At 36.8% G+C, this 12,745-nt stretch overlaps 1 protein-coding gene across 1 annotated transcript; it reads right to left on the minus strand.

Moving 5' to 3' along the window:
• Positions 1-5,173: 5,173 nt before the first annotated feature.
• Positions 5,174-6,530, minus strand: LOC149812120 (uncharacterized). The gene is made up of 2 exons (XM_089993916.1): positions 6,300-6,530; positions 5,174-5,477 (listed from the first exon to the last, which is right to left on the minus strand). Exons 1-2 carry the CDS (start codon positions 6,519-6,521, stop codon positions 5,391-5,393), a joined length of 309 nt encoding a protein of 102 aa, XP_089850042.1. The 5' UTR covers positions 6,522-6,530; the 3' UTR covers positions 5,174-5,390.
• Positions 6,531-12,745: the final 6,215 nt, after the last annotated feature.

The following is a 12,745-nucleotide window of genomic DNA, read 5'->3' on the forward strand; positions in this document are numbered from 1 at the left end:
AGGTAGAGACAAAAAAATTTTGTCGTCCATACCTAAAAGAGAAAAATACAAAAGGGGGACGATAATAGATTTTTGTTGTTTGTAGAGAAAAAGTGAATTTTGGGTTTTACTTAAAATTTTGGATTTTAAACCTATCTTTAAGGGTTTTCCTAAGCTAAGGTGTGTGGAATGACCTAAGATTGTGAGATTATTGCCTTAGAACTTGAGAAAATGTTGTTCAAGATATCATCATTTGAGCATCATAAAAAATTAGGTGTCTACAAATGACCCTCTTTGTCATTAATTGAATGTGATTTGATTTATATAAAATAAATAGATACCCCCATATCTTATTGAATGGGGTCTGACTGACTTAAAAACTAACTAAATTGTTGAGACAGATTGGATTGCACTGAATGAAGTCATGATGATTTTGAAGACAAATTGGGTTGTCAAAATCGTTTGGGTCTCACCAAACAAAGTCAGATCAATTTAAAATAGAAATTAGGTTGTCGAGATCATTTGTGTCTCACCGAACGAGGTCAAGTTAGTTTAAAATGAGAACTAGGTTTGTAAAACCTGTAATTTTTTGATATTTTACGAGAAATGAAAGTGAATCTTAAAATATTATTTGAAATTAAGATATAATTAAAAATATAATTTGAGCTTTAATTTGGATTTAGAATAAATTTTAATTTGAGAATTTACTCTGAATCGGGTTTTGATTTTTAATCATATGTAATCGGGATTTAAGTTGAATGTAATACTTGTGATTTTGTAGAAATATTTTTAAATAATGAAATGATAATAATAAAAATTTTAAGTGAAATAAATAATGTGGTTTAAATTCCAATATTATTGTTACGGTATTTTAGAAAGACCAAGTTTATTTTGCCCGACCTTAGTGAATTCGCATTCAAAACCTAATTCAGTAAAATGATATTTTTTCGGGAAAAATATTAGAGAATTATGTCAAATTAAAATTTAAGAGAATTACACATGGAATTAGAATAATTGACATTCATGTAATGTCATTTCAATGAATATGAATTTGGTTTTATGTATTTGAAATCCAAAGTATAAAATAATGTTAATTAGTCTTTTATGTAATGAAAATTTTGAATTGACCAAAATTTATAAACTAGTAGAGATCCATAGGTAGGGCATCCCCTTATGTGGCCACATCCTATGTGGCACCTCAAGTAAAATTCAATTTAAAGTTTGAACTTTGAAAAACACTAGAGAATTATCTTTTTGAAATTTCCTAAAAACAAAACATGAAAAGAGGAAAATAAAAGAGTTAATTTAAAACTTACCATAAACCAACACAAGACAACTTGTATTGATTTTTAACTAAGAAGAAAATCCCCTCTAGGATGGGACGTTCCATCCTAGAAGGTTCGCTAGGTTGGGCTGTCAATAAAGAAAAATAATAATAATAAAGAAGAAAAAAAATAAAAAAAAAGCAAAGTCAATACTTTGCTATTCAAGCAAGGTAAACTTGCTTGTTTTGAGAATTAGAAAGTAGGCTAAACAAATGGGAGACGTCCAGCCCATGTGGACCCCCTTTGCTTGCATGTTATATGATGTACATATTAAGCATTTAATGTACATCATATTAATAACAATATACATGACCTATGCTAATAAATCAAAGTTTCTAATTAAGCATTTAATAAGCCACGAAACAAAAGATTGTTTTGGAAAAGAAATTTTTGGAAAAACAAATTAGGCTGGAATTTGGTTGAGAGAAAGGAAAGATGTTGGGGATTGAAAAAACAATATATATCAAAGACCTATATATAGTGGGAGGGCTCACACGCCCCTCCCTATTTGGCCTTTTGATTCTTTTTTTTTTTTCAATCTTTCCTCTCTCCTCTCCAATTCTCTCCTCTCTATTCCCTTTTCTTCCCCTTGTCTCTCATTCTTTCTCTATACAACTGGAGGTCTGGAGCTTCATGGTGGAGTTGCTGAGCCAAGAGGTGCAGCTACGGTTCAAAGGTGACTTTCGGTTCGAGCCTACGACGAGTTAGTTCGGTATTCACGATTTCGGATCTATATATGATTTTTCAAGGTAGGGGTTTTAAGCCGATATGGATGGATTGAAATCTGTGTGCATGGGCATACTTCGAGCAAAAACATGTTCTTGAACTTGTATATCAATCCTAACATCATTGGGACTGATATAGATTTCATGTTAGCAAATATGGTTTTGAGAAAAACCTCGATTTCGGTATAGAAGTGAGGCATTTCCCAAAAAATGATTTTGGGAAAAATTAGTATACCAACTTTTATCAATCATAAACCCATCCATTTGAACCATATCAGTCTTTACGATGTTAGGATTGACCATTTCATGAAAAAAATAATAATAATAAAGAAAAAAAGGAAAACATTTTGTATAAAGTCTCAGATTCGAATATTTTTCGGAAACCACCGATGAAGGGACTGATCCCCACATGGATCAGTTGAGGGTCTGTGATTCGATTGGGTTCAGATCAGTTCCAGACCGAGCAAGGACTGATCCGCCCCTTAAAAAATAAAAAAATAATAATTAGCAATATTATCATAAACGACACCCGAAATAAATAGCTCGTGAGTGTGTTTCCAAGTAAAGAAATTTTGGTTATGAAATGACTATTTGTTATCAAACTGAAAGTGATCTGAACTGTCAAGCTTTTGTTTTTCATTACTAAGTTTGATTCATTTGCATTTAAACAACTTTTCATTCTTCTTATATTTCATAGCTAGAATGGTGCATCAATTGATTGAAGAATTCTGAGATTCATAGCCACTTGGTGAAGGTCGAATTGTTGTTCATCTAGGGAGATAAAAAAAAAACAAAAAAAGAGAAATCCTGGAATTATCTGAACGTTATATTTGAACTCTTGGGCAGTGATATACAATGTCCATGATACTATGTTAAGCTCTACACTGTTTATTCCTGGATTGGTGGCTGAAAAACTTTGTTTTGATATCACAATACATGTGAAACATGAATTTATAAAACTTGTGTTTTGCGGTTTGACATGTTGGCAGATTTCATTGCTAAGAGTATTTGCGGATTGGAAAATTGCTCGAATCGTATTTTATAAATTTTGTACCAGTGTTTTGAGTAGCCTCTAGGTGTGTGTGTGGGCTAGATTCTTGGAGTTATTAGACTGAGTCTGTGTTATTCACTTATATAAGTTGCTAGAGGAAAATAAAACTATTAAATTGTCAACAGCAATGGAAGGGGTTGATACTTAGCATCAGTTCCTGGGTCTGATCCATTTAGGGATCAGACCAGAACAGAGCCACTGAAATGGACCAGACCCAGCCCTGTTGGAACTAGGTCTGTCCAGTTTCAGACGTCAGAAAAAAAAAAAAACATATTTTTTGTATGGTGTGTGGACTTTGATGAATCGATGGGCTGTATAGAAATCGCCAAAAAAAATATGTTAAGAGGGAAAATTAATGCATCAAAGATTATGTTAACCTTGAAATTCGTTGGGGATATAAATATGTGGTGGACTAGTTAATATTCACGGAAAGCTGTGGAGGTCAACAAACTCCTTAGTTCTTACAGGCATGTATTCGTGTGTTTTACTGTTAGAAACATCCTCATATTCAAAATATTTGGATTTGCTCTCTTTGAGGGGTTTGAGCTTATGATGAACACTATTCTTCATCAATTATAAAATTTAAATCAATGTGTTATAAGAGTTTGCTTGCAAAAAAAAAGGGTAACGTGGTCACTGGGATTCAGGGATATGAACCAGACCAGTTTCTAACGGGGCTGGGTCGGTTCGATTTCAAAACAATCTGTTGTTCATATCTTTGTTTCCTTTTTCAAGCTTAGACAGTAACTGCTGATGTACGCATCACCATGTCGATGTGTCTTTTTTATGGATCAGCCAGGAAATAACCATAACAGAATAATCGATAGATAGTTCATATTTCTGACATATGGGCAGATTAAAACTTTGAGGTTTCTTTTCAGTTGGGAATTGTTATTCCCTTGCTTGTTTTAATTCTTAAAGGATACAATTATATGCTTTATCAATTACCACTAGTCTGCTTCATGATCAATGCTATATTGCCTATTCTTTTAATGTAAGATTGCTTCATTAATAGGGATGCCAATGGGCATCCGGTTAGTGGATATCCAACTAAATCTAAATCCAATTAGTTGGATTCGATAAAAAAAATAAATTTGGATTAGTAATTGAATTCAGTCATGAGTGGTTTGATGTCTCAAAAACAATAAATAAATAAAATAAATTCATGCTCGTGTTAGTAGCTTACCTGGATGCACTTTACTCGCATGTATGCATAAAAGACTTGACAAACGTCTGGTAAATTGTTCGTATCTTCTTTGTCCGAAGGAGTTTTTATGAACGATTTACTGCATTGAAAAACTGACAAAATTTTGTATAATCTATGAAATTGAAGGCTCTCTTTACAGAGTGTGCACAAAATAGTGATGGTCAGAACAAAAAAGAATAGGCGAGCCCTAAATCGGTCATATCTTTCTTGTTCAGAGAAATTTTTATAAGTGGTTTGTGGCATCGAAAAGCTGACAAAATTTTTTATATTCATTGAAAAACTGAGCTATGTTTTCAAACTGTACATTGAACTGTAACAGTCGAGAACAACAGGTCTGTTTGGGGCCCAGTGAGTCCCAAATCGGCCAAGGACAGGGACAACGATGTATGCAATACATGGATGGTTTTTGAATTTGGTTTCTAATGATTTATTAAAATTATAAAAAAAACAATTTTAATACTGATATTATGTAGGTGTTGAGTGCCCAAATGGGGGCATGAACTAAACAAGGCATTTGCTGCATGTATATGCCTTATTGCAAATTATAACACTACAACAGAGCAGTAGATTAGCGACGACCACCTTTCGTCGCTAATCCGTCGCTAACCATGTTAGCGACGGATTAGCGACAACGCGGCGACAGTATGCTTACGTCGCGAATATTTCGACGCTAACTGGCGACGGAATTATTCCGTCGCCAAGTCCGTCGCTAATTGCGACGGAATAACGAGCGCTATATTTCGTCGCCAATCCGCCGGTACTAAACGGCGACCACGGCGTGGCGACGGATTTAATTCCGTCGCTAAGCCGTCGCTAGATTAATATGAATAGCGACGGAATCATCCGTCGCTAATCCGTCGCAAAAACGAAAAAAAATCAAAAAAAATTTATTTAAAAATTAATTACGGAGAACTGTACAATTTATATTTCCTGTACAATTTATATTTCCTGTAAATAAAAAACAAACCACACAAAAAAATTCATATAACAAGTATCTATAATAATTAATCGTTCCACCTTAAAACTAAGAAGTTTAATTATTTACAATTCAACAATTACAATTAGGAAAAATAAAAAAAATAGAACTTCTTCAACACAGTCCTCTAATCATCGCCAAGATTTTGTGCGTCTTCTTGTTCATTGTCTTTATCTGTCCCTTCAGCTCCACTACCCTGATTATCGCTAGCAGCCTACACAAGAAAAGAACAGTCAGTATTGATAAACAAAATATAATGAAATAAATTACACACTATATGTGATTCTATCATGTGCTCATGTGTGATCTAAGGCAATAAAAAAACTCTATATGTGATTCTATCATGCTCATATGTGTGCTAAGGCAGTCAAAAAATTGAATATGTGATTATAGCATGTTCATATGTGTTCTAAGGCATATAAAAAAACTCTATATGTGATTCTACCATGCTCAGATGTGCTTTAAGGCAAGCAAAAAACTATATATGTGATTCGATCATGCTCGTATGTGTGCTAAGGCAGTAAAAAAATTGAATATGTGAATATAGCATGCTCATATGTGCTCTAAGGCAGGCAAAGCCAAAAATTTTATATGTGATTCTATCATAAATGATATATAACATGTTCATATGTGTTCTAAGGCAGTTAAAAAACTCTATATGTTATTATAGCATGTTCATATGTGTGCTAAGGCAGTCAAAAAACAGAATATGTGATTATAATATGCTCATATGTGTTCTTAGGCAGTAAAAAAACTGAATATGTGATTATAGCATGCTTATGTGTTCTAATGCAATCAAAAAAACTTTATATGTGATTCTATCATGCTCATATGTGCTCTAAGACAGACAAAAAGTTAAATATATATATATGTGATTCTATCATGCTCATATGTGTGCTAAGGCAGTAAAAAAATTGAATATGTGATTATAGCATGTTCATATGTGTTCTAAGGCATCTAGAAAAACTCTATATGTGATTCTACCATGCTCAGATGTGCTTTAAGATAGTCAAAAAAACTATATATGTGATTATACCTGAGAGGGACCTGGAATCGAAGATCCCCTATCCTGAACAGCGGCCTTTATCTCATTTCGGAGAAAGGGGGCGACGGTGTATTGGAAGTAGTTATTCAGTGATTCATTAATGATCTCGCGTACATCATCACCGGAAAGAATAGTCGGCTGCTTGGAGCTTATGTCGGCGCAAGAAGTTGGTGAGCCGTAACTGGAAGAACCAATAACTGGTGAAGTGTTCATATTACTCCCAAACCCGAACACGCGACCTTTTTTGGGTTCACCTGCTGCAGTCACCCATGCTGTAGGATCAAATGATGGATGCTGAGTAGCGTCTTCACCATATCGCTCTACCATTTGTTGCTCATATGCCTCCTACAAAATAATGTTTAAAGTATTCATTAATAATTAATGATAACATTATGATGACTTGCATATATATTGCAATGATTATTAATAGAATTAATACATACCGTTGTCGTTCTCGCCTTCTCTGATACGAAGACTCCCGTGGTCTTCCGTTTATGTGTTTCTACAAACACATCCTTATATGGTACACTGCCTCCTTTTTCTGCTTCCTGCGAAGTTAAATGACAAAAGATTTAGTACACAAATTTGCAACTATACTTATAAAATTAATATTATATATTGATGAGTTACCATTTTCTTTAGGTGGCTCCCAAATGTCTTAGATCCACCTGTGTGTAGATGGGCTTCGGGCATCTTCGATCGATTTTGTGAAGCCTTCGCAGAGCGATTTTTAAATGCATCTCCCGCCCACATATCGCACATTTCATCCCAGTAATCTCTCCTGATAGTAATAGGACCATGGCCCTTCCACAGTAATGGATCATCTACTACGCCAGATGCTTTTTTTGCTGCAGTCTTCATAGTGTGCAGCATGTCTGCAAATCGATTGGCAGCCACCTTCTGCCACACCTTCCTTGCATCATTTTCTTCCACCGTAGTTGCAAAGCGATTCGAAGCCTACAAATATTTTCAGAAAGTTAGTAGACATTGCTTAAATAAATTAAATATGAAACACATTAACTATGAGGAACAACTGTATACCATGAATAAGGACCACAATCTGTCTAATACCTCCTTTGGGTACTCTTTCCATTGAGCAACTGGTCCTGGTAGATGTTGAAGAAGTGAATTCCTAATCTCCCGTACTACTTCTTGTGGCTCAAACCTCGTGCTGCACATGAATTGTTACACAGTAAATATCAATATAAAATATTTAAAAGATATGCAATAATTGAAAACAAAATACTTACGGTCGATTATCGATATACACTATTCGAATGAGTCTTCTTGTGCCAGCCTGTGAAGACCCTGTTTCCTGTGTTGGCTGTTGACTTGTGCGATCAACTGGTGTAGGTGGGTCGTATACAGGCGCAACATCATCTGTAAAAAAATACACACCAAGTTCTCAGAATGTGCATTTGAACTAATCAAGCATCTAATTAGTTATATGATATACCTATCACAGGAGCCCGTGAAGATGAAGGTTGAGCCTGGCTACTACTGGATGAGCGACCACTATAACCTCCACGAACCATATTCTAACAAATAACATATGTCATACAATACATTCAAATAATTCACATCAAGTATTACAATGCATTCAAGTCATTCACATCAAGCATTGCAATGCATTCAAATAATTCAAATCATTGACATCAAGTATTGCACTAATTTAAATCATTCGTTAATTGCATAAATTATAATACATTCAGATAAATTACAATGCATTCGAATCATTCGTATCAAGTATTACAATACATTGAAATAAAATTTTTAATCATTCACACCAAGTATTGCAATACAACTCACATCAAGTATTACAATGCATTTAAATAGAGGTTTGTAGTATAAGATTTTTTTCACTAGCTTGAGAATTCTTCCTCGTCACTAGTTTGACTTTCTTCTTCTTCTTCTTCTTCTTCTTCTTCTTCTTCTTCATTGTTTGCCCATCCACTTGGTACATCATTTGGATCACATTCCTCTATACAAATCGATTATTCTTACAAATCTTGCAGGGACACCTAATCCGACCTGTGGGATCTACCGTACTGACACTCGCCGTTGCAAATTCAATAAAACTATCGACACCATCCATATATTCATGCGATAACTCATTGTCCACTATCCTACGGTACATCCATTCACGGTTTGCAGTCATTCTGTCGTATGATGTTACGAATAGTATCCTAACGAATTAAGAAAAAAACAATCAGAATGCGACGATGAAGAAAATATCAAATTTATCATGCAATATACTATGTCAAACAATAACAAGAATTTTGATGCATGCATTGATAACTTAATATTTTCATGTGCAAACTATTAATGACATGATACAATCATTTGAAGCATGCTTTTATTATAAAATTTAACATGGAAGTCAAAATCAAATTGAAAGTAACTACATGCAAGCATGGATACAATTACATCAAATATTGCAATACATCATAATCATTCATATCAAATAAATGGCAAACATGTACCTGTAGCAAACACACTTCAATATCTCACTAACTACTACCATGCTTAGCATGGACTCCGTACTCCAAAAATAAGAACACTTCCATATTTCTACATTAAAATCATGCTCAGCATGATCTCCGAACTCCAACAAAGCAGTCCTAGATATCAACAACTAAGTGAGTGTGTGAACAATAAAGTGCTGCATTCAATAAATTAAATAACATGTGATACGTTTGCATCACTTACTCACCACGGGTATTTACCCGATTTGCATTGTTTTTGTCATTTACTTACCACAGGTGGCCGAGCACGAGTTGGTTCCGTTGAGAAATCTGCACAAAAAAACAATTTTTTAAAATGAAGTCACCACGGAAAAAAAACTGTTCTGACAAGGGGTCGACTCCCCTGCTGTTCCGACAGGGGGTCGACCCCCTGCCCGGGTCGACCCCCTACCGGAAAGGCAAGGGGGCAAGGGTCCTCTGCCGAAAAATGCAGGGGGTTAACCCCCTTCCGGAAAACGCAGGGGTTAACCCTCTGCCGAAAAACGCGGGGGTTAACCCCCTCCGTTTTCCGGAAGGGGGTTAACCCCCTGCCGGAAACGGGAGGGGGTTAACCCCCTGTGAACCGGGAGGGGGTTAACCCCCTGCCGGAAATGGCAGGGGGTTAACCCCCTGCGTGAAAATGGGGGTTAACCCCCTGCGTGAACCGGAAGGGGGTTAACCCCCTGCCGAAAACGGCAGGGGGTTAACCCCTTACGTCAAAACGGGGGTTAACCCCCTGCCGGAAACGACAGGGGGTTAACCCCCTGTGTGAACCGGGAGGAGGTTAACCCCCTGCCAGAAACGGCAGGGGGTTAACCCTCTGCATGAAAATGGGGGTTAACCCCCTGCCGGAAACGGCAGGGGGTTAACCCCCTATGTGAACCGGGAGGGGGTTAACCCCCTGCCAGAAACGGTAGGGGGTTAACCCCCTGTGTGAAAACGGGGGTTAACCCCCTGCCGGAAACGGCAGGGGGTTAACCCCCTGTGTGAACCGGGAGGGGGTTAACCCCCTGCCGGAAACGGCACGCAGGGGGTTAACCCCTTGCCGGAAACGGGAGGGGGAGGGCGTTACCTTTCTCCGGGCGGCGAACGGTGGGACCAGCGGACGGTGGGACCGGCGGACGGTGGGACCGGCGAACGGCGGGACCGGCGAACGGCGGGAGCGGGACCGGCGAACGGCGGGAGCGGGACCGGCGCAGGAGCAGCGAAAGAAGAAAAGGAAAACCTGGTTGGGATTAGGGTTATTCGAAAGTTAGCGACGGCTTAGCGACGGATTAATTCCGTCGCTAAGCCAACGTAAAATCAAATTCACGAAAATAGCGACGGATTATATTCTGTCGCCACATCCGTCGCTAGTTAGCGACGGACTAGTTTCCGTCGCTAACGTCGTCGGTAAATGGTGCGATCGTACCGACAAAACAATCTGTCGCAACATCCGTCGCTAATTAGCGACGGACTAGGCGACGGACTATCTTCCGTCGCTACTTTCTTAAGATTCAGTGATAATAGCGACGAATATTTGTCGCTCGCCAATCCGTCGCTAACTAGCGACGGAATCTTTCCGTCGCTAACGTCCGTCGCTAACAACCTATTTTCTTGTAGTGTAATCGAAATGAATGAAACATGTATTGAATGCGAATGTGTATGGACACATCTAATTGTATATGGACAATGCCTATTGATGAATGTATGTTTAAAATGTTAAATATTAAAAATATGTAATTGTTTATGACTAATTGATTGACATGGTAACTATGCATCCATGAGTTCGAAAGGAGGTCTAAATCTTTAATTAAGATTCATATTGTGCATAGATGAACTGCATGGACTTAACGAATTAAAAAGATTAACCATGTGACACTAAACTATTAATGCTTACAAGAAGAGTGTAAGTGGTACATATTAGCTTTGTGAATATTATTTTTGAGCACGAAAGGTTGATTCTCCCTAGCTACGAAGATAGAGAAATCCTCCACAATAGATTACGGGGTAGATGGTTAGCAATTCATGAGTGAAAATTGGATACATCAAGATAACGTGTTGGGAACTCTCTTTCGATACGGTCATCCCTCACTTAAGACTGGTGAAAGGTGCTCGACTAGAAATGAAGCTATAAATTATATGAATACCACCTGCGCCATGGCTCTGATCTAAGTTATTGCCTGTGTCATACTCATGGGGCTAAGAAGTGAGAACCTAAATTGATTATGCATTTAGATAGACATGGCATGCATCATTTAAAAAGAAAACCTAATTAAAGATAATTAAGTCACGCATGCATAACTGGCTTCTCGTTCTACAATGGTAAGTGCATGCATGTTTATCTGCTCATGCATAAGATTTTAATTGTTTATTAATGATATTCTTGTGATAAAATTTGATGACACACATATTTGAATGAATAATTGTTTGGATCATTGCATGAATTGATTGGAGTATGTCTCATGTATATTGGTTTCATTTTACCTGTATTGGTAATCCCTACCATGCTTTCACGAGTATGACATGTTTTATGGAGTTTTAGGTAAAGTATGATGTACAGTTGCGGAGAGGATATGAAATGTTTGGGAAGCATCGAGAGCTAGTCTTTTATTTTCTCAAGAATAGTTTTGGAAAAATAATTATTGTTATTTTAGATTGAAAATACTCTGATATAATTTTAAATTATTGAAATCTGAATTAAATTTTAATATTGAATGTTATTCACATTTTAATTCAGTTATAATGATTGATTGTATTGTAACCCACCCAAAATGTTTAACCCAAAGAAAAAAGGTTGTTTTTGTTGTTTAAAAAAAAAATCATAATTTTTTGGGTTAAATTTTTTCGGTGTTACAAAGTTGTTGAGACCATTTGGGTATCCTTGAACGAGATTAGGCTAATTTTGAAAACCAATTGGGTTGCTAAGACTATTTGGGTCTAGCTGAATGAAGTCAGACTAGTTTTAAAAATCAACTGGGTTTTTGAGATTGTTTGGGTCTCACTAAACGAGGTCAGGCCAATTTTAAAAATGATTGGGTATTGATCTTGACTTTTCTCAGGAGGAGGAGCTGGCAACTCTGAGGGTTGTTATATAGGTTGCACCATATCATGAAACATTATCCATCTATATTACTAACTTGTTATGAGCTTGCAACTTCTCTTGGCTCCCATTGAGTACTTTATTTATACATTAGAGAAAAAATTTTGGACCTCACGCAAAGGTAGCATAAGAGGTACATAGCTCTCCTTCATGCCTTTTAAGCCCTTTTTAATTTTTTATGCCTTTGTGTGTTTTTTTTCAAAATTTTGGGGAGAACTTTTGAAGACAAATACAATCAGTCTTATGCATCTACCCATGCATGGTTGTAAGCAAGTGAGCTAATGATAGACATGCTGCAAACCAGTGGGTTCACGAACATGGTAGAGCAGCCATCGACACTTTTGACATAACTGGGTTATCGTGCCCTCCTCACCATCTTGTCACTAGGCAATTAGAGAGAGGCATAACACAATAGGGTGACACAAGCCACAAGCACTCCTACTCAAGGGGGTCATTCAGACGTGAGGCATCCTACCCCAATGAAGGAAGTTAGAGGCACTTAAACCAGGTGGTTCAGGATGCAAAAGGACAAAATTTTTCATGCATATCTTAGTCGTAGGATCTCTATGACTAGACTCTTGCATGCCTATGATGCATGATGTATGCAATATGTTTTCATGATATTCAATGGACCTTATGCTTTTATGGAAAAGTGGATACCCTTGAGTGATTGGCTTATAACAATAGTGAATGATGACCATTTAGGGTCAAATCAAAAGAATTATTTTTAAAAAAAAATTGAGAATATCTCTCACAAATTTATTTCTTCATTTAAAATTCTTTCACCTTAGACTTTCCTCCTCTCAAGTTGGTATATGATAGTGATACTAGGCTTCATTGGGATTTTCCTC

Source organism: Nuphar pumila, chromosome 17, assembly GCF_984573655.1.
Source record: "Nuphar pumila chromosome 17, dmNupPumi1.hap1.1, whole genome shotgun sequence".
NCBI lineage: Eukaryota > Viridiplantae > Streptophyta > Magnoliopsida > Nymphaeales > Nymphaeaceae > Nuphar > Nuphar pumila.

Bases quoted from the DNA above. Each gene is read 5' to 3' on its own strand.
- LOC149812120 (XM_089993916.1), bottom strand. From the start codon at position 6,521: ATGAACACTTCACCAGTTATTGGTTCTTCCAGTTACGGCTCACCAACT. The intron at 5,478-6,299 runs GTATAATCACAT...TTTCTTGTGTAG, and splicing joins CGATTCCAGGTCCCTCTCAG to GCTGCTAGCGATAATCAGGG.